The sequence below is a fragment of the Oncorhynchus mykiss genome, chromosome 5, assembly GCF_057628025.1.
Source record: "Oncorhynchus mykiss isolate SJ-2025 chromosome 5, ASM5762802v1, whole genome shotgun sequence".
NCBI classification, from domain to species: Eukaryota; Metazoa; Chordata; class Actinopteri; order Salmoniformes; family Salmonidae; genus Oncorhynchus; species Oncorhynchus mykiss.
In genome coordinates, this window is record NC_143026.1 from 50,089,881 (window position 1) to 50,112,593 (window position 22,713).

General features: G+C 40.8%; 1 protein-coding gene and 1 long non-coding RNA gene across 4 annotated transcripts in view; one reads left to right on the forward strand and one right to left on the reverse strand.

Moving 5' to 3' along the window:
• LOC149983493 (uncharacterized) overlaps window positions 1–22,044 on the reverse strand; it is a 119,318-nt gene extending 97,274 nt beyond the window's left edge. For 2 of the 3 annotated variants that reach the window (XR_016496110.1, XR_016496108.1), the window contains exons 1-2: window positions 21,315–22,044; window positions 20,885–20,946 (exon numbers count right to left, since the gene is read on the reverse strand). This is a non-coding gene — a long non-coding RNA (uncharacterized LOC149983493). Of the gene's footprint in view, window positions 1–12,595; window positions 13,798–20,884; window positions 20,947–21,314 lie in introns of those variants that run through there. The other variant, XR_016496109.1, reaches the window with a different exon arrangement.
• b3galt9 (beta-1,3-galactosyltransferase 9) lies at window positions 7,782–9,519 on the forward strand. Its single transcript, XM_021601390.2, has 3 exons — window positions 7,782–7,787; window positions 7,974–8,680; window positions 8,998–9,519. The coding sequence occupies exons 1-3, from the start codon at window positions 7,782–7,784 to the stop codon at window positions 9,380–9,382; spliced, it is 1,098 nt and encodes a 365-aa protein (XP_021457065.1). The 3' UTR covers window positions 9,383–9,519.
• Window positions 22,045–22,713: the final 669 nt, after the last annotated feature.

Sequence of the window (22,713 nt, forward strand, 5' to 3'; positions counted from 1 at the left end):
TGGATTCTGAAACTATCTGCAGCTCATATATATATATAACTGGCTTTGAGAAAATGTATGTGGATGAATCAACACTATACACATCAGCTATATATATATATTTTAAAAAAGGGGGCCTAGACAGCTGCTCTGGGGAATTTCTGATTCTACCTGGATTATGTTGGAGAGGCTTCCATTCAATAACCCCCTCTGTGTTCTGTTACAAGTAATTATTTTATCCACAATAAAGCTATAACACATTTTTTTTCAATGGCAGACTATGATCGATAATGTCAAAAGCTGCAATGATACCCCTTTTAAATAGCTGTTGGAAATTGCATTGGAGAAAAAGTAACTATACGCTACTTATCATTTTCTCTCTACAAATGCACAGCACAACTATACTGAACAGAAATATAAATGCAACATGTAAAGTGTTTGCTTCATGAGCTGAAATAAAAGATCCCAGAAATATTCCATACTCACAATTTCTCAATTTGGTGAACGCATTTGTTTCCATCCCTGTTAGTGAGCATTTCTCCTTGCCAATAATCTTTCCATCTGACAGGTGTGGCATATCAAGAAGCTGTTTAAACAGCATGGTCATTATACAGGTGAACCTTGTGCTGGGGACAATAAAAGGCCACTCTAAATTGTGCAGTTTTGTTGCCACAGATTTCTCAAGTTTTGAGGGAGTGTGTAATTGGCACGCTGAATGCAGGAATGCCCACCAGAGAATTAGTTATTTAATTTATCCTCTAAACTGCCTCCAACATCGTTTTAGAGAATTTGGCAGTACGTCCAACCAGCCTCAACTGCAGACCACACGTAACCACGGCAACCCAGGATGTCCACGTCTGGCTTCTTCAGCTGCGGGATTGTCTGAGACCAGCCACCTGGACAGCTGATGAAACGGGAGTATTTCTGTATGTAGTAAAGCCCTTTTGTGGGGAAAAACTCATTCTTATTGGCTGGGCCTGGCTCCCCTGTTGTGAAATCCATACATTAGGGCCAAGTATTTTTTTCAATTGACTTATTTCCTTATATGAACTGTAATGCCGTAAAATTGTTGCATACATATTTTTGTTCGTGAGGTATTGATTGGAGTCCACCTGTGGTAAATTCGAATGATTGGACATGATTTAGAAAGGGGCACACCTGTCTATATAAGGTCCCACAGTTGACCGAGCAAAAACCAAGCCATGAGGTCGAAGGAATTGTCTAAAGCTCAGAAACAAGATTGTGTTGAGGCACAGATCTGGGGAAGGGTCCCAAAAAATGTCTGCAGCATTTAAGTTCCCCAAGAACGCAGTGGCCTCCAATTTTAAATGGAAGAAGTTTGGAACCACCAAGACTTCCTAGAGCTGGCCGCCCGGCCAAACTGAGCAATTGGGGTGAGAAGGGCCTTGGTCAGGGAGGTGACCAAGAACCCGATGGTCGCTCTGACAGAGCTCCAGAGTTCCTCTGGAGATGGGAGAGAGAACCTTCCAGTAGGACAACCATCTCTGCAGCAATCAGGCTTCGATGGTAGTGTGGCCAGACGGAAACCACTCCTCAGTATAAAAATCATGTCCAATCAATTGAATTTACCACAGGTGGACTCCAACCAAGTTCTACAAACATCTCAAGGATGATCAATGGAAACAGGATGCACCCGAGCTCAATTTTGTCTCAGAGCAAAGGGTCTGAATACTTAAGTAAATAAGAAATCTGTTTAAAAAAAAATGTTTTATATAATATATTTACAAAAATGTCCAAAAACCAGTTTTTGCTTTGTCATTATGGGGTATTGTGTGTATATTGTGAAGGATGATTTTTTTTATTCAATTTTAGAATAAGGCTGTAACGTAACAATATTTTCTGAAATAACTTTTTTTTTTTTTAAATGGGAAAAGTGAGGAGACTATCAAAATGTGTTGTTTCTTTTATACCTGAAAAAAAACGAAACTGTTCATGTTCGATATTATTATTAGGTTTGTTTTGTTAGTGAATTGACAGCTCCTGTCAAGATGTTATGGGTGTAAGATGGGACGTTGCTGCCATCTGTTGGGAAATGTTAATTGCTGCATCAGTGTTTTTGCATGCTTGATATACCCGGATGCATTGCAATTTGCTGAACAAGCATCAATGACTCTCTGCTTGGGTCCAAACACTTAAATGACACACCCTCGTCCACTTATGCCCTTGGGGGAATTCCCCGTCACCATTTTGGCGGGTGGTCCAAATGATTAGCCAAGCAAGGGAAGTTTGCAACGTAAACCCTTCAGCCATCATTTATAGTCAGCTTTGCGAGTGTACAATTATGTTCACTCAAGGGCCTGAAACTCCCCCATAATTCAATTCGCTACGATATTTACTTTTTACGTAGTAGAAAAATGTATAACTTATTTGCATTTGTTTTTACTTACACTTGTATGTTGACTACTCCATTGATGTTGTCTTTAAGTTTTCGTGGACTTTTCTTAGTGATGTACAGTTTTTGTTTTGGAAATTGTAGAAATAAAACATTTTCCTTCAGAAGTCCCAGCTAGGCAGGCTAACATTAGTTAGCTAATTAATTCACTAGCTATCATACAGTAGGTGTATGTATATATTAATAATTATATATTTAATATAAGTAGACATGCACTGATAATTGAATGAGGCGCATATAAAGCACCCACAATCCACCCGTGGCTGAAAACAATCATCGCGGGATTAACGAGTGATGAATTTCCAGCCAATCGTGGTTCCTTTAAAAATCATTCCTTCCTCACATCCCTTTTTTTTGTTTTTGTTAACAACAAATCAATACATAAAGCACATAGGGAACACAAGCATACATAGATTACAAACAATGGACAATCGAGCTAGGGGGTACAATATCACATTACAATTACACAAGGACGTTAAGGGTCATCCCTTGCCCTTGCCCTGCAAGTGTATACTCGTCAAACGTCATGAAACGTCGTCAGAAGTGTCCACTTAATTTGAGGGCTGAGGGGATAGGGTGTGTCTTTTAAGTGTTTGGACTGTATTTGTGTCTTGTCATTTAACATCCAAACAGGAACTGCACCCGCTGCTTTGGGCTAGTATTTTGGCTTGCTCATCAATAAATGCTGGTGGTGTGTATCTGGTGTGGTGGTTGTGTTGTGTTGTTTTTTTTGTTTGTGTTTATAAATAAAATGGGGGAAAAAAGAAATATAAATTCTGGCGGCCATGACAGAAGCCAAATGTGAGTTGGCTTGGGGGTGTGGTTTGATGTGGGTGTTTCTTGGGTGTGTCCTTGCCACCACCAAGACACACTCGTCCGTCAGAACTTTCATAGTTTTGATGTCTTGCTATTATTATGCAATATAGAAAATAGTAAAAATAAAGAAAAACCTTGGAATGTTTAGGTGTGTCCAAATGTTTGACTGGTACTGTATGTATCAATTCTTGAAGAATATGACTTAGAAATGGCTCATGATGCCTCCAAAATATAAGCGTGTTTTTCTCCAATGTTTGTAAACATTGTAAATGTAAACAAACACGGTATAGCCTCATAACATGGTTAAAACAATAATTCTGATATAATGGAAGGTCAGTCCTTTTATCCATAGCTCTGTCTAATAATCTGAGTGGTTTCATTTCAGAGGCTGGGCAAAGATTTTGTTATTGTTTCATTAAAGGATTTTCCCTTTAAACAGCTGCATATTATCAAGATATCAAAGTGTCATCAACAAAAAGGTAAACAATAGATCTATAGCAAATTAAGCATATGGCATTCATTTTTCACATGAAAGTAGCACTTTTCAGTAGTGCTCAAAGCATGCAAGAGCGCAGCATTTATTTTTCAACTTGAATCAATGAGCCAAATCAGTCCTCCATATGACAACAAAATCATAAACAACAGAGTAGGGCTGGCTTATAAGTAATTTGTTTTGTGGTTATGCTCAGGTAAAACAATTTGGCTAATCTACACTTCCATATTTCCAAGTCCTATTCTTGAAGATCAAGGGGCATAACATTATTTGAAATGACTGGAATTCTGATAGACTTTTAGTGTAAATATATAATCATATTATTTATTATATGTAGTAGAAAGTGATGGGTTAGAAGAAGCCTATATAACCAACCCATAAAGCAAAATTTTACATCCATATATGGCCAGCTATGTAAACTTTAACATTTATTTATCCTGCAATAGGTGTTGTTCAATTGGTAACATACATTTTTGTCTTCTTCTAATGCCTCTTAAGGGGAAAGTAATCTAAAAGTAACAATGTAACCAGATTACGTTACTAATTGCAATTTTGGTAACTAGTAACTAATGGATTACATTTGGTAACCCGGTCAGTAGTTGTGTGGTTCAGCAGTTGTGTGGTTGTGGTCAGCTAGTGGACATTAGAAATCTTCTCTGTATTGTTCCAGAGGTGTGTTCATCTAGACTTCCATTTACGAACGCTCCCCGTTTGTTTTCAACAGAGTTTGTTGAATTTTTTTCAACACGAACATTCCATTCCCTTCCATTAGTTTTAGCTACTCTTTCTGGTAAAACGATCGATAGACCACCTAAAATGTAATAATCTATGACTTTTTAGAACCTGGTACTGATTTTAGTGTGTGTATTGACAAGAAAAAGTGAACAGCCGATTGGAAGACTCAAGGGTTCTGTGGAGGAAGTCATGCCTCGGTACAACGACTTTGACTTTTAGAATGAGCCGAGAAACTTTTCAGGTAATTTGCATTTTTTATGGTCTCAGTGTTTTGATTAAGGAGCATTTTGCTCTGAGAATGTCTTTGGTCTGCAGTTGGGGCATCCTGGAGGGTTGTGCGTGTCGGCGAACTGGTTTTCAGGATGTGGTGTTGTCAACAGGGAGCCAGTGGTCTCAAGATGTCGCAGAATGCTGATGCATCGTGGGGCTTATGGATTTTTGGTTTGGGACTGGGTTGCTGGTTGAATTCTGGCGTTGTACCGGCAGTGGATTCGGTGGGGAGGGTGCCATTTGAGGATGGTTTTCAAGTAAAATGCCTTAGCTATTCACCGCTATGAAACCTGTTCTTTTTAAGTTCTCTGATTTTTGTTATATGTTGTGTCGTATGTATGAATAACCTGTATCCTACACCTTATATTTCTGAACTTGTGAGTGGGATAACAATGACCACACCCACATGAAAAAATATGAGTGTACTATCATATAAATACTGTAGTGCTTTTGTAGACTTTACTGTAGTGTATTTGGGGACTAAAGTCCACAGACTACAGCATTTAGAGTTAACTATTTATGTTATACTGTAGTAAAATAACTATTATATATAGTAATTAATGTAGTATTTCTGCGTTCATTACTGTAGTATTTACAGTAGTGGTTTAGTTTTATCTTTGACATAGAAGTGGAGACTTTCCTTCAGGAAACATACTGGAGAAATACTAAAATAGCAAATTTTCTATAACCTGTACATGGGTAGGACTGGGGTCAAAAAAAGAGAGAGTTCAGAACTTCTGCTTAGTTCTATAACTTACACACAATATGGTCTATACTTGACATGTAGGTTTTTCACTTGTGTGGCACAAAATGCAATATGGGGAGGGGAATGGGCAGGGTATATGTAAATTGTATACTGTAGTAAAAAAAAAAAAAAGAAAGAGTAGTGTTTTTGCAGTTAACTGAAGCATTCTACAGTATACTAGAACATTCTATATTAAGTTCTACATGTGATCAAGGGTGTAACGGTTTTCTTCCTGTGAAGGAGAGGACCAAAATGCAGCGTGGTTATGGTTGAACATCTTTAATAAAGATGATAACGTGAACAATATACATACATAAGAAAACGTGGAAAAACCGAAACAGTCCTAACTGGTGCAAAACACAGAGACATGAAACACCCAAAGAATATGGCTGCCTAAATATGGTTCCCAATCAGAGACAACGATAAACACCTGCCTCTGATTGAGAACCACTCTAGGCAACCATAGACTTACCTAGAATACTACACTGAACACAACCCCATCAATCTACAAAACCCCTAGACAAGACAAACACATAATCACCCATGTCACACCCTGGCCTAACCAAAATAATAAAGAAAATACAGAATACTAAGGCCAGGGCATGACAGAGGGATACTACAGTGTGTAGTATAGTATTCTACAGTATACTATAGTAAACTGTAGTATTTCTTCATGTGGGCAAGATTATCTGCTCACCGATTTGACAGCGACAACGCAGTTACACATCTGACATCTCCTTATCAAAAGCAATGATATGCTATGGGTTTGACGGTTATTGCGAGTTAACACTGATCTGATTGAAACCTGGCCTAAATGGGACCCTTTACACTCATACCCGTATACCATTTAAAATGGCAGATTTGGGCACTGATAAATGGCTAAATTGGAATACAGTAGCTCTACAGTAACATGCTACAGTATACATGATGTCAGAGCTCTGGCGCAGCGATTCACAGTACTGTAATGGGGTTTTGACTAATAGCTGTTCTGAACTTGAGCACCTTGCGTGACAAGAATTTAGTCCCAACCCTCCTGCTAATTGGGCAACTTTTGCAAAAAGGTTGTTGTCTGAGTGAGGGAAATGCTGTAAATTAAGAGGACTCTATGTATTTTGAAAGATGAGACGTTGAGGATTATAATAAATACCTCTTTGATGTCATATAAGCAAGCCAAACACCCTTGAGACCAAAAGTGCACTTCACATTTCCATATTATGTCATATACATTTTCAACATTTATTATACCTATGTTTTATGTACAGCTACAAGATGACTTGGTATCATACCCAGTGTTATTCTGAACAGAATGAGCCTGTTTGTCTATTGTGAAGAAAATTAGCATTGTGAAAGCCTAACCTTGTAATATCATATTTTATAACTTAGCTGGTCATGTTGGCAATAGAACAAGCTTTCAAATGATGCCCACTTGACCCAGATTGCGATTTATAATGGACCGTTTTGAGATTGTGTAAAGAATAACAGTAATTGTGTGATTGCGGAGATACAGGTTCGTGTTCTAAACAAAACAACTACAAGTGTGCTTGTGCGAGTTCCTCAATGACACAGCTAAGACAGCTCAAAAAGCAACTTGTATTTGAAGACTTCTTTGAGTCATAAAAGTGTGTGCACACTTTGGAGAGGTGTGTAGCCTCTAGGAAACACCAGTCAGTCCTCTCTTCAAACCCTGTCTTATGTTGCACCTACCCCACATTTTCAAGAATATACTTATCATGTTACTGAATGTATCCAGACTACATTTTCAAGGAATATTCTTATCATGTTACTGAATGTATCCAGAGTATTTTAAAATCTTGTGGCAAATGTGGCAAAAAGTACAGTAAATGTAAAATGCACATAAAATCAACAGTGTAATGTTGGATTCAGTCTTGTGTCAGGTGAGCTCACCCCAAAATCTCCAAACTGTTCCCTTTCAATTACCACCATGGCTATGCATATGCTTTTCATATTTCTTCTGTAAGAAACATTTCAATTTAGCCCTATCCATATAGGCCAATTACCACAAGTGTAAAGGGTTAAAGTACAGTAAACAATTGGTTTACTTGGTTTGTTTACCTGGGTTGTTGTTTCTCATACAGTGCATTAATCCAGTCTCTCTGCAGGCCATTACTATATGTATGATGGAGGATACTTTCCTTGTGAATAGCCAGCCATCTGACCCTGTGGAAGAGTGTAGTGTTACTGTTACCCGGTGGTAGAGTTACCAGGTGGTGGAAAGACCTCTACAAACTAGATTCATACTAGTCTATTCAGTGACCAAGTTACTCAGGGCTTTACTGTTTCAGAGGAGCAGTTCCTTATGAGCAGACACCATGCAGGTAAGCATATTTAGTTCCCTCAAAGACATTAGCATGAAACTGACCTTTTTTATTTCTAACTGGAAACTCCCAAACATGTCTGTGGATTTTCTAAATGAAGATTAGGAACAGCTGAGCATTGTGATCAGGGTTGTTTTGTGTGTTGATGTGTTACATCAGTAAGTTTGAATCTCTCTCTCTCTGCAGTTCTCTCTGTGCAGGTTGCGTACCCACCAGTGGTGTTTCCTGCTCTTCAATGTGCTTCTGTTCCATGCCCTGTTGTTTGGGGCTGACTTTGTAGAGGAGTACATTCTCCAGCCAACCCCAGGGGTATACACAGATGGAACAGTCCTGGACGTGAGGGAGAGGGCCCGTAAACTAGACCTGAGTGGGACCAGGGGAAATGAGTCCCAGTATTACCCCATTACAAATCCAAATGCCTGCCTGAACAGTGACCTCTTCCTCCTCACCATCGTCTTCAGTTCCCCAAGCAATCACACCCAGAGGAACGCGGTAAGGGCCACTTGGGCCAACCAAACAAGGGTCCAGAGTTTCGCCGTGAGAACACTCTTCTTCCTGGGATTGTCTCCCTCCACCGCCACCCAGGAGACTGTTATGACGGAGTCCGGTCGCCATGGCGACATGGTCCAAGGATACGTGAATGACTCCCCTCATGGTCAGGCCGAGAGGGAGGTGTTGGCGTTACGGTGGGTGGTGGCTTTCTGCCCAGTAGCCAGGTTCGTCCTGATCACAGAGGACTCTGTGTTTGTCAACCTCCCTGCATTAGGGGGTTACCTACTGGGGCTAAGAAGGCACCCTGAGGACCTCTACTTGGGGAGGGTGATGCACAAAGACACCCCCGACCGAGACCCCTCCAGTCCCAGCTACTTATCTCCAGCCCTCTATCCAGACAGGTACTTTACCTGGATATACATAGGAGAGTTATTCATCCAATCTTGGAGGGCATTGTAAACCGTAGGAACATGCTTATGGAAACAGTAGGAAACTACACATGGAAACAGTAGGACAATACTTTATATTATTAAGAAACAATGTGTTAATTGTACTGAATTTAAAACGTTTAGTTTTAGTTTAGAAATAAATAATAATCAGCTTCCATTGTCCTTCAAAAGGCTGAATAACTCCCATGTATCTCCTGTTTGCTCCTTAATATGCACCCAGGTAGGACCCAAGGAATACTGACAGTGTACATTTTACTGTGCCCTAACAGGTATCTCCCAGACTACTGTGCCAGAACTGCCTCTGTCCTCTCTCAGGATGTGGTCAGGAAGGTGTATGTGGCGTCAGCTGGGGTCCGTGCCGCCCTTCCCGCTGATGTGTTTGTGGGCCTGTGTGCCTGGAAGGCCGGGGTGGTACCCACCCACAGTGCACGCTTCTCCGGGGAGAAACACATTCATTATAATGACTGCTGTTATCGCTACCTGTTCAACACCCCAGGGATGGGGAGTGAGGAGCTTGGGACAGTGTGGGCAGATCTGGGCCAGGAGGATGGAGGATGTTCCCTTCTAGAGACCTACTATGGCCTGGTGGCTTGCAAGGCTCTCACTTACCTGGACAAACTGTCCTTCTTCAACTCAAAGGGACAGGAAGACTGAATCCAAATCCACATACACATGATTATCAGATGTTATTATGAGTGTAGTGAAATGCTTATGCTTCTAGATCTGACAGTGCAGCAGTATCTAACGGGTAATATCTAACAATTCCACAACTAAACCGAATATCTAACTAATTCCACAACAAAACTTAATACACACAATCTAGTAAAGGAATGGGATAAGTACAGTGCCTTGCGAAAGTATTCGGCCCCCTTGAACTTTGCGACCTTTTGCCACATTTCAGGCTTCAAACATAAAGATATAAAACTGTATTTTTTTGTGAAGAATCAACAACAAGTGGGACACAATCATGAAGTGGAACGACATTTATTGGATATTTCAAACTTTTTTAACAAATCAAAAACTGAAAAATTGGGCGTGCAAAATTATTCAGCCCCTTTACTTTCAGTGCAGCAAACTCTCTCCAGAAGTTCAGTGAGGATCTCTGAATGATCCAATGTTGACCTAAATGACTAATGATGATAAATACAATCCACCTGTATGTAATCAAGTTTCCGTATAAATGCACCTGCACTGTGATAGTCTCAGAGGTCCGTTAAAAGCGCAGAGAGCATCATGAAGAACAAGGAACACACCAGGCAGGTCCGAGATACTGTTGTGAAGAAGTTTAAAGCCGGATTTGGATACAAAAAGATTTCCCAAGCTTTAAACATCCCAAGGAGCACTGTGCAAGCGATAATATTGAAATGGAAGGAGTATCAGACCACTGCAAATCTACCAAGACCTGGCCGTCCCTCTAAACTTTCAGCTCATACAAGGAGAAGACTGATCAGAGATGCAGCCAAGAGGCCCATGATCACTCTGGATGAACTGCAGAGATCTACAGCTGAGGTGGGAGACTCTGTCCATAGGACAACAATCAGTCGTTTATTGCACAAATCTGGCCTTTATGGAAGAGTGGCAAGAAGAAAGCCATTTCTTAAAGATATCCATAAAAAGTGTTGTTTAAAGTTTGCCACAAGCCACCTGGGAGACACACCAAACATGTGGAAGAAGGTGCTCTGGTCAGATGAAACCAACAATGTAAAACGTTATGTTTGGCGTAAAAGCAACACAGCTCATCACCCTGAACACCATCCCCACTGTCAAACATGGTGGTGGCAGCATCATGGTTTGGGCCTGCTTTTCTTCAGCAGGGACAGGGAAGATGGTTAAAATGGATGGGAAGATGGATGGAGCCAAATACAGGACCATTCTGGAAGAAAACCTGATGGAGTCTGCAAAAGACCTGAGACTGGGACGGAGATTTGTCTTCCAACAAGACAATGATCCAAAACATAAAGCAAAATCTACAATGGAATGGTTCAAAAATAAACATATCCAGGTGTTAGAATGGCCAAGTCAAAGTCCAGACCTGAATCCAATCGAGAATCTGTGGAAAGAACTGAAAACTGCTGTTCACAAATGCTCTCCATCCAACCTCACTGAGCTCGAGCTGTTTTGCAAGGAGGAATGGGAAAAAAATTCAGTCTCTCGATGTGCAAAACTGATAGACATACCCCAAGCGACTTACAGCTGTAATCGCAGCAAAAGGTGGCGCTACAAAGTATTAACTTAAGGGGGCTGAATAATTTTGCACGCCCAATTTTTCAGTTTTTGATTCGTTAAAGTTAGAAATATCCAATAAATGTCGTTCCACTTCATGATTGTGTCCCACTTGTTGTTGATTCTTCACAAAAAAATACATTTTTATATCTTTATGTTTGAAGCCTGAAATGTGGCAAAAGGTCGCAAAGTTCAAGGGGGCCGAATACTTTCGCAAGGCACTGTATATATAAATATTAAATGAGGAACGCTTATCTCTACCTAAAGCCTGCCTTGGTTAAGAGACAATGGATGAGCAGTGAGAGCGGCTAAGATGCAATAGATACTGTATCCTACACTATATACATATAAGTGTGTCCGTACCTGTGTGTGTATAAGTTTGAATATGAGTCTCAGTATTGCATTTGTTTTTATTTCAGGAAACAATTCTCTAGTTTATTTGATCATGTAAGTAAGAAGCGGATTAAATATTCATTGAAGTGTTGCAGTTAAAGGGATTTGATTGCAAAAAGACAGATTGTTTTGCAGAAGAATATAGATATTGCTGCCAGATATTGTTGCTGTGGGGGGAGGTGCTGATCTTGGAATGTAACCATACTTTATAAATTATATATCATCAATGATACTATTTAGGCCTGTATAGCATTTGTGAAGTCATCATCAGCTGTTGTTTCAATCCAACCCAGGGCTCACATATTGTGAATGGATCAGCTTGCCCGAAGCGCCCTAACACAGGCGGGAGGCATAAAATGAACAGATCAGAGGCAGTGGCTGTGGTTCCTTTTACTGTGGCTGTGGTTCCGTTTACTAAACGGGTATTCCTTCACCCAACAAAATAACTCCAGTACAGGGAACGGCCAATGCTGAAACACCAGCGTAGCAAAACAAATAAGCATAATCTAAGCCGTTGTTGGCCAAAAAGGGAAAGCAAAACAACAAACAGCTACTCCTGTCTTAGACTATCATCTACACTTAAGTAACAGGAGGAACGTTTCTCTCTACCTAAAGCTTGCCTTGATTAAGCGACAAGGTGCCCAGTCACAGACGCTTTCTCTGAGGTAGGAAAACCCGACATCCTCACAGGTCCCCATCTCTACTCCCAATCTTTCGCTAGCTCCTCTCCTGGCACACCTATATAGAGGAAGACACAAAGCAATTAGTGGCCCCAGCTGTGTACTAATTGGCTTTGCAGTGAGTACCTATCCCCTGAGGAGGGTGTTGTTGTGCCGTCTACCTCCGGCTGGTCACTGAACTCTCACAATATGGTTTCAAGCTTTGGTTGATTATAATTTTAATCTTCAATTTTGTTATTCATATGTCAGATTATCCATCTCAGGCCAAATTGTATCTTGAGCGGATGGACAAGTTTAGTACTTTAATTGTTGAATACATTTAATGAGAATTGCAACTGCTTGGATTTATGGTGTTTGAAGATGTAGTGTTAATTCTGTAACTGTAGTTTATTTAAAAAAAAGTTTGGTCAGTACCTCAGGGTACCATTGTAAATGAGTCCCTGGTCTCAATGGTTTCCCTTGAATAAATACAAGTTAAATAAAAAAGAACATTGACTAAAATATAATAATTTCAAACTTTGTGTCACGAGATACTAGGAGTGGTGGGTGGAATCAGGCGCAGAGAGCAGGGTTCAGTTGAGTGTCAGTTTATTCTCCGGCGCACAAAACGGTCACGCCAACACACAGGGCGCATACAATTAACCAGCCCAAAACACAGGACCAAAATAGTCCGGAGAATACATACACGACAAACCACCATACAACAGAGTAACAAAAACAATCCCGCACAAAAACAAGGGCGGGACAACCTACTATATATAAGGAAGCTAATTAAACTAAAATACACACAGGTGAAACTAATAAGACAGAACCAACAGACAAACGAAAAAGGGATCGGGTGTGGCTAGTAGGACGGTGACGACGACCGCCGAGCTCCGCCCGAACAGGCAGGGAGCCAACTTCGGCGGAAGTCGTGACACTTTGCTTACATTTGTATACGATTACATACAGTACCAGTCAAACATTTAGACACACTGACTTATTCAAGGTTTCTTCTTTATTTTTAATATTTTCTACAATGTAGAATAATAGTGAAGACATCACAACTATGAAATAACACATATGGAATCATGCAGTAACCAAAAAAGTGTTAAACAAATCAAAATATATTAGCTATTTTAGATTCTTCAAAGTAGCCACCCAAAGTAGCTGTCATTTGCATTGATGAAGCTTTGCACACTCTTGGCATTCTCTCAACCAGCTTCACCTGGAATGCTTTTAAAACAGTCTTGAAGGAGTTCCCACATGATTTTTTATTTTTTATTTTTTTATTTCACCTTTATTTAACCAGGTAGGCTAGTTGAGAACAAGTTCTCATTTGCAACTCCGACCTGGCCAAGATAAAGCAAAGCAGTGTGACACAGACAACACAGAGTTACAGATCAAATCAAATCAAATTTATTTCTATAGCCCTTCGTACATCAGCTGATATCTCAAAGTGCTGCACAGAAACCCAGCCTAAAACCCAACAGCAAGCAATGCAGGTGTAGAAGCACGGTGGCTAGGAAAAACTCCCTAGAAAGGCCAAAACCTAGGAAGAAACCTAGAGAGGAACCAGGCTATGTGGGGCGGCCAGTCCTCTTCTGGCTGTGCCGGGTGGAGATTATAACAGAACATGGCCAAGATGTTCAAATGTTCATAAATGACCAGCATGGTCCAATAATAATAAGGCAGAACAGTTGAAACTGGAGCAGCAGCAAGGCCAGGTGGACTGGGGACAGCAAGGAGTCATCATGTCAGGTAGTCCTGAGGCATGGTCCTAGGGCTCAGGTCCTCCGAGAGAGAGAAAGAAAGGGAGAATTAGAGAGAATGCACACTTAAATTCACACAGGACACCGAATAGGACAGGAGAAGTACTCCAGACATAACAAACTGACCCTAGCCCCCCGACACATAAACTACTGCAGCATAAATACTGGAGGCTGAGACAGGAGGGGTCAGGAGACACTGTGGCCCCATCCGAGGACACCCCCGGACAGGGCCAAACAGGAAGGATATAACGCCACCCACTTTGCCAAAGCACAGCCCCCACACCACTAGAGGGATATCTTCAACCACCAACAAGGCTGGGTATAGCCCACAAAGATCTCCGCCACGGCACAACCCAAGGGGGGGGGGGGCGCCAACCCAGGCAGGATGATCACATCAGTGACTCAACCCACTCAGGTGACGCACCCCTCCCAGGGACGGTATGAGAGAGCCCCAGTAAGCCAGTGACTCAGCCCCTGTAATAGAGTTAGAGGCAGAGAATACCAGTGGAAAGAGGGGAACCGGCCAGGCAGAGACAGCAAGGGCGGTTCGTTGCTCCAGAGCCTTTCCGTTCACCTTCCCACTCCTGGGCCAGACTACACTCAATCAGATGACCCACTGAAGAGATGAGTCTTCAGTAAAGACTTAAAGGTTGAGACCGAGTTTGTGTCTCTGACATGGGTAGGCAGACGTTCCATAAAAATGGAGCTCTACAGGAGAAAGCCCTGCCTCCAGCTGTTTGCTTAGAAATTCTAGGGAGAATTAGGAGGCCTGCGTCTTGTGACCGTAGCGTACGTGTAGGTATGTACGGCAGGACCAAATCAGAGAGATAGGTAGGAGCATGGTCCATGTAATGCTTTGTAGGTTAGCAGTAAAACCTTGAAATCAGCCCTTGCCTTGACAGGAAGCCAGTGTAGGGAGGCTAGCATTGGAGTAATATGATCAAATTTTTTGGTTCTAGTCAGGATTCTAGCAGACGTATTTAGCACTAACTGAAGTTAATTTAGTGCTTTATCCGGGTAGCCGGAAAGTAGAGCATTGCAGTAGTCTAACCTAGAAGTGACAAAAGCATGGATTAATTTTTCTGCATCATTTTTGGACAGAAAGTTTCTGATTTTTGCAATGTTACGTAGATGGAAAAAAGCTGTCCTTGAAATGGTCTTGATATGTTCTTCAAAAGAGAGATCAGGTTCCAGAGTAACGCCGAGGTCCTTCACAGATTTATTTGAGACGACTGTACAACCATTAAGATTAATTGTCAGATTCAACAGAAGATCTCTTTGTTTCTTGGGACCTAGAACAAGCATCTCTGTTTTGTCCGAGTTTAAAAGTAGAAAGTTTGCAGCCATCCACTTCCTTATGTCTGAAACACATGCTTCTAGCGAGGGCAATTTTGGGGCTTCACCATGTTTCATTGAAATGTACAGATGTGTGTCATCCGTATAGCAGTGAAAGTTAACATTATGTTTTCGAATGACATCCCCAAGAGGTAAAATATATAGTGAAAACAATAGTGGTCCTAAAACGGAACCTTGAGGAACACCTACATGTACAGTTGATTTGTCAGAGGACAAACCATTCACAGAGACAAACTGATGTCTTTCCGACAGATAAGATCTAAACCAGGCCAGAACTTGTCCGTGTAGACCAATTTGGGTTTCCAATCTCTCCAAAAGAATGTGGTGATCGATGGTATCAAAAGCAGCACTAAGGTCTAGGAGCACGAGGACAGATGCAGAGCCTCGGTCTGATGCCATTAAAAGGTAATCTAAAACCAGACTGAAGCATTTCGTATACATTGTTTGTCTTCAGAAAGGCAGTGAGTTGCTGCGCAACAGCCTTTTCTAAAAATGTTGAGAGGAATGGAAGATTCGATATAGGCCGATAGTTTTTTTATATTTTCTGGGTCAAGGTTTGGCTTTTTTAAGAGAGGCTTTATTACTGCCACTTTTAGTGTGTTTGGTACACATCCGGTAGATAGAGATCCGTTTATTATGTTCAACATAGGAGGGCCAAGCACAGGAAGCAGCTCTTTCAGTAGTTTAGTTGGAATAGGGTCCAGTATGCAGCTTGAAGGTTTAGAGGCCATGATTATTTTCATTGTTGTGTCAAGAGATATAGTACTAAAACACTTGAGCATCTCCCTTGATCCTAGGTTCTGGCAGAGTTGTGCAGACTCAGGACAACTGAGCTTTGAAGGAATATGCAGATTTAAAGAGGAGTCCGTAATTTGCTTTCTAATAATCATGATCTTTTCCTCAAAGAAGTTCATGAATTTATCACTGCTAAAGTGAAAGCCATCCTCTCTTGGGGAATGCTGCTTTTTAGTTAGCTTTGCGACAGTATCAAAAAGGAATTTCGGATTGTTCTTGTTTTCCTCAATTAAGTTATAAAAATAGGATGATCGAGCAGCAGTAAGGGCTCTTCGGTACTGCACGGTACTGTCTTTCCAAGCTAGTCGGAAGACTTCCATTTTGGTGTGGCGCCATTTCCATTCCAATTTTCTGGAAGCTTGCTTCAGAGCTCGGGTATTTTCTGTGTACCAGGGAGCTAGTTTCTTATGAGAAATGTTTTTAGTTTTTAGGGGTGCAACTGCATCTAGGGTATTGCTCAAGGTTAAATTGAGTTCCTCAGTTAGGTGATTAACTGATTTTTGTCCTCTGACGTCCTTGGGTAGACAGAGGGAATCTGGAAGGACATCAAGGAATCTTTGTGTTGTCTGTGAATTTATAGCACAACTTTTGATGTTCCTTGGTTGGGGTCTGAGCAGATTATTTGTTGCAATTGCAAACATAATAAAATGGTGGTCCGATAGTCCAGGATTATGAGGAAAAACATTAAGATCCACAACATTTATTCCATGGGACAAAACTAGGTCCAGAGTATGACTGTGACAGTGAGTAGGTCCAGAGACATGTTGGTTTCTAATCTTTGATGACGGCTCCGAAAGCCTTTTGGAGTGGGTCTGTGGACTTTTCCATGTGAATATTAAAGTCACCAAAGATTAGAATATTATCTGCTATGACTACAAGGTCCGATAGGAATTCAGGGAACTCAATGAGGAACGCTGTATATGGCCCAGGAGGCCTGTAAACAGTAGCTATAAAAAGTGATTGAGATTTCATGACTAGAAGCTCAAAAGACGAAAACGTCATTTTTTTTTGTAAATTGAAATTTGCTATCGTAAATGTTAGCAACACCTCCGCCTTTGCGGGATGCACGGGGGATATGGTCACTAGTGTAGCCAGGAGGTGAGGCCTCATTTAACACAGTAAATTCATCAGGTTTAAGCCATGTTTCAGTCAGGCCAATCACATCAGATGGAATAAACAATACACAAGCCAGTAACACAATAAACAAGTCAATGACACAGTAGAAAAAATAAAGTATTTAAATGTTTCAGTCAGGCCAATCACATCAGATGGAATAAACAATACACAAGCCAGTAACACAATAAACAAGTCAATGACACAGTAGAAAAAATAAAGTCTTTAAAATGTTTCAGTCAGGCCAATCACATCAGATGGAATAAACAATACACAAGCCAGTAACACAATAAACAAGTCAATGACACAGTAGAAAAAATAAAGTCTATATACAGTGTGTGAAAAAGGTCTGAGGAGGTAGGCAGTAAATAGGCCATAGGAGCGAATAATTACAATTTAGCAGATTAACACTGGAGTGATAAATGAGCAGATGATGATGTGCAAGTAGAGACACTGGTGTGCAGAAGAGCAGAAAAGTAAACAAAATAACAACAGTATGGGGATGAGGTAGGTAGATTGGGTGGGCTATTTACAGATGGACTATGAACAGCTGCAGAGAAATTCCTTGTGCAGGCAAATCAGCCGTTTCCAAAAACCCTACAGCTCTTTCTTTTAATCATTCCAGCATGAATGTAGCAGATGCACACAGCAAGAAGTTCTTGTTTAGATTGATCTTTATATTCATCTGCTAGTATGGCAAAATACGTGGAAGGTGCAGAATGAACTTCATCTTTTATCCTCCACAGTAGCAATGATGCTGCACACTCCAGCAGCCCGTTCTGAATTCCGGGGCTCACAAGCATGGCATTGCGAGGTAGCTCATGAAGCCTGTTTTGCATTTCTGAGTCACACTTTGAGATGAAATTGAAGATTTCTAAAAAGTTACCTTTGTTGATTTCCTCTTCAGTTTCTCTATGCCTTCTGAGTGGAATATCCTGCTTTGCACACATTAGAACAATATCTATGACCACTTTAACATATGCATGGTTTCTTTCTATAAAATCCATGAATTTGGTTCAACACAGTCCCACGACTTCGAATTGGAGGATTCAAATTTAGCAAGGGCACTATCATGTAATTTGCTATTCTCGTGTTTGCAGCATTTCTTGTAATTTTCCAGTTTTTAAATCCATCTCTTATAAATCTGAATTCGACATTTGCCCTATTGCCTACAAAACTTACCATAAATTGCATCTTTTGCTTTACTATACTGTTCATACCACCTTGAAGAGAAGCAGTGTGATTTGCTATTTATCATACTTGAAGGGAACTTTGCTAGCTTTGATTGAAAGGCTGGTTCATCAACGGCAGACAACTCTGTTGGTGGACCTACTGCAGGTTCACCCCCACCCGAAGCATCAAGGATGAGAGGAGACGGTGGGGTAGGCAAGCATGCCTGACTCAACGTGGCATTGGCAGTTCTGATGGCAATTGTGGTTGTTTCTATCCTGGCGCCACCTGTTAACGTCTCATTATTGAAGCTATCGGTAGCTTGATCAAAATTATTTTCTGGTCCACACTCCTTTTCCTCCAGATATATTTTTTTCAAAAACCTAGCGATCAACATTTGGTTTGCCATTGCTAGAACTACTAAATTACCTTAGCTGGTGAGTCAATTTGAGTAAACTAGCGTGGTAGAGCTTGCTAGCTTATGCGCTACAAAGTTTAGTCATGTGACGTTGCCAGGTTGTTGAGGTAAACCACGGTATGATTTTTTTATTTAAATTAACCAGTAGTCGGAAGCCAGCTTGATTGTCGCAGACTATTTCTTTGTTACATTATAATAAAATGACCCATAGAAAACAAATCTCACATCTTTTAAAAATGTAATAAAATAAAACACCAATTTTATATTTCATAATTTTTGGGAAATGTTTTAGGTAGGTACCCATGGCTACACCGCTGCTGTATGCCAATGAGAACTGGGTGTGTGAGGTGAAATACATGTGTCAAATACTCTCAAATATTTGAGGTGCACTTGATTTAGGCTAGCTTAATAAACAGTGTGTAGTGTGGGCAGGTTTTTCACCTTTATGACTTTAATTTATTTTATTGTACCAGTCAAGCTAAGCCAATTCATTTGTTTGACCCAGGTCTGATGTCAATGTGTTTATGTGATGGACAGAGTAGCAATTTTCTTTATGTTTTTGTAGGTTTTCATTGAATTCCTTCACCATATGGACAACAATAGAGCAAATTTTGCGTGCTCTATGGAGTCTCGGCCAGGTTACTGTAAAGCACTTTATGATAACTGCTGATATAAAAAAGCTATACATCAATAAATCAAATGTATTTATATGTCAAATGTTGCAGAAGGACGACCCTACGATGGAGAGGCCATACACATTTAAAGATTTCCTCCTACGGCCACGAAGGTCAGTTCCAGTCTACCAACGAAGGTGACATGGACACACAGACACACAGACACGGTAGGGAACAATGTCCACCTGTCCTTTCTCAGGAGCATGTTAATCCATGTGAGACTCAGTTAGGTGTCATGGAAACTACAGGCTTAGGTCAATATGGTATTTGGTTCAAAGGAACTTCAATGTAATCCGTTGTTAGCTAAAAATGGTGTCATTCCCCTAAAACTAACTGCCATTTTGGTATCTACTCTTCTGTCTCCAGCCACAAGTATCTATGGCTGAAGATGGCATTCCTGCCAAAGAATGGTGGTCCGGAGAAGGAGACAATAGGGGGGATGACCAGGGAAGAAGACAGGGACACACACAAACACTCATGCAGACACACACGCACGCAGGCTTGAACACACATGCTTGCACATACACATATGCGAGCACACACACACACACACACACACACACACACACACACGAGGAGGTGGATAAACAGAATTCTGTTCCTGCCAATAGGGAGTCTGGTTTGGCCTTGTTCTCTGCAAACACCATTCACTCACTCACTTCCCTTCATTTTCACAAATCTGATTGGTGTGTGAGTGTGCATGTGTGTGTATGACTCTACACTGAGTGTACAAAACATTATGAACACCTCTTTCCCATGACATAAACTGACCTGGTGAATCCAGGTGAAAGCTATGATCCCTTATTGATGTCACTTATTAAATCCACTTCAATCCGTGTAGATGAAGGGGAGGAGACAGGTTAAATAATTATTTTTTTAAGCCTTGAGATAATTGAGACATGGATGTGTGCCATTCAGAGGGTAAATGGTCAAGACAAAAAAGATTCAAGTGCCTTTGAACGGGGTATGGTGATAGTTGCCAGACGCACCGTTTTGTGTCAATAACTGCAATGCTGCTGGGTTTTTCACACCCAACAGTTTCGTGTGTAATCAAGAAGGGTCCACCACCCAAGGGACATCCAGCACAACTGTGGGAAGCTTTGGAGTCAACATAGGCCAGCATCCCGGGGTGGTTGCAATTCAATATTAGGAAGGTATTCTTCATGTTTTGTGCACTCCGTGTATGTGTGTCTGTGTCAATCTGAGTAAGAGAGATAGAGAGAGAGAGAGCAAGATGTGTAACGATCGGACCCATGTGCAGCGTGGTAAGTGTTCGTCATTTTTAACCTTTCTGATCTCCCCATCCCGGATCCGGGTTCGTGAATACAGACTCAAGCTCATTACCATAACGCAACGTTAACTATTCATGAAAATCGCAAATGAAATGAAATAAATATGCTAGCTCTCAAGCTTAGCCTTTTGTTAACAACACTGTCATCTCAGATTTTCAAAATATGCTTCTCAACCATTGCAAAACAAGCATTTGTGTAACAGTATTGATGGCTAACGTAGCATTTAGCATTAGCATTCAGCTGGCAACATTTACACAAAAAAACAGAAAAGCATTCAAAAAAATCATTTACCTTTGAAGAACTTCAGATGTTTTCAATGAGGAGACTCTCAGATAGCAAATGTTCAGTTTTTCCTGAAAGATTATTTGTTTAGGACAAATCGCTCCGTTTTCTGCGTCACGTTTAGCTATGAAAAAACCCCTGTATCCAGGATTGTGTAAATCTATCAGCAAGCTCATTAGCATAACACAACGTTAACTATTTATGAAAATCGCAAATGAAATGAAATAAATATGCCATCTCTCAAGCTTAGCCTTTTGTAAACAACACTGTCATCTCAGATTTTCAAAATATGCTTCTCAACCATAGGAAAACAATAATTTGTGTAAAAGTAGCTAGCTAGAGTTAGCATTTCGCGTTAGCATTTAGCGTTAGCATTAGCGTTAGCATCCAGCACGCAACATTAACAAAAACATAAAAGCCTTCAAATAAAATCATTTACCTTTGAAGAACTTCTGATGTTTTCAATGAGGATACTCTCAGTTAGATAGCAGATGCTCAGTTTTTCCAAAAAGATTCCTTGTGTATTAGAAATAGCTCCGTCTTATACATCACATTTGGCTACCAAAAAAATCCATCAATTCAGTCCTCAAAACGCAAACTTTTTTCCAAATTAACTCCATAATATCGACTGAAAACATGGCAAACGTTGTTTAGAATCAATCATCAAGGTGTTTTTCACATATCTCTTCATTGATACATCGTTCTTGGACACATGCTTTCTCCCCTGAATCAAATGGTAAAGTTGAAGCAGCTGGCAATTGCGCACCGAATTCGACGCAGGACACCAGGCGGACACTTGGAAAATGTAGTCTCTTATGGTCAATCTTCCAATGATATGCCTACAAATACGTCACAATGCTGCTAAGACCTTGGGCGAACGACAGAAAGTGTAGGCTCATTCGTTGCGCAATCACAGCCATATAAGGAGAGAATGGAAAACAGAGCTTCAGAAATTCTGCTAATTCCTGGGTGATGCATCATCTTGGTTTCGCCTGTAGAATGAGTTCTGGGGCACTTACAGACAAAATCTTTGCAGATTCTGAAACTTCAGAGTGTTTTCTTTCCAAAACCGTCAAGAATATGCATAGTCGAGCATCTTTTCGTGACAAAATATCGCGCTTAAAACGGGAACGTTTTTTATCCAAAAATGAAATAGCGCCCCTAGAGCTCTAACTGGTTAATGAAAAGACACTGAACACGAAAATACAAAATAACAAAGTGAAAGAACGAAACGAAAACGAAACAGTTCTGTATGGTGAAGACATAGAAAACTATCACCCACAACTCAAGAAGGAAAAACAGGCTGCCTAAGTATGGTTATCAATCAGAGACAACGAACGACACCTGCCTCTGATTGAGAACCATATCAGGCCAAATACATAAATACTACATAGAAAAAGGAACATAGACTACCCACCTCAACTCACGCCCTGACCAAACTAACACAAAGACATAATAAAGGAACTAAGGTCAGAACGTGACAAGATGGCTCGTAGTTTTTCACAAAATACAATAATGCCTAGGTAAGGTGATATTTAGCAGGACAAAGGTTTTTCTCCTGACTGTCCAGTGTCTCTCTCTGTGACTGTATCTTTGAGCGCTCTTTCCTCCTGTGCCTGTGTGTTTCTCAGGGATGGGAGGTGAACGACTCGGCCGACCCTAGCGTCCAGAGGTCCCAGGCGGTCCAGCCCCCGTTACCAGGGTGGGAGGAGAAGGTGGACAACCTAGGCAGAACCTACTACATCAACCACAACAATAGATCTACACAGTGGAAATGACCCAGCAATGTATACGTACATAATGCTATCAGAGCTGCTCTAGGGTCAGGGTTAAGGTTA

Bases quoted from the DNA above. Each gene is read 5' to 3' on its own strand.
- b3galt9 (XM_021601390.2), top strand. The intron at 8,681-8,997 runs GTACTTTACCTG...GTGCCCTAACAG, and splicing joins CCAGCCCTCTATCCAGACAG to GTATCTCCCAGACTACTGTG.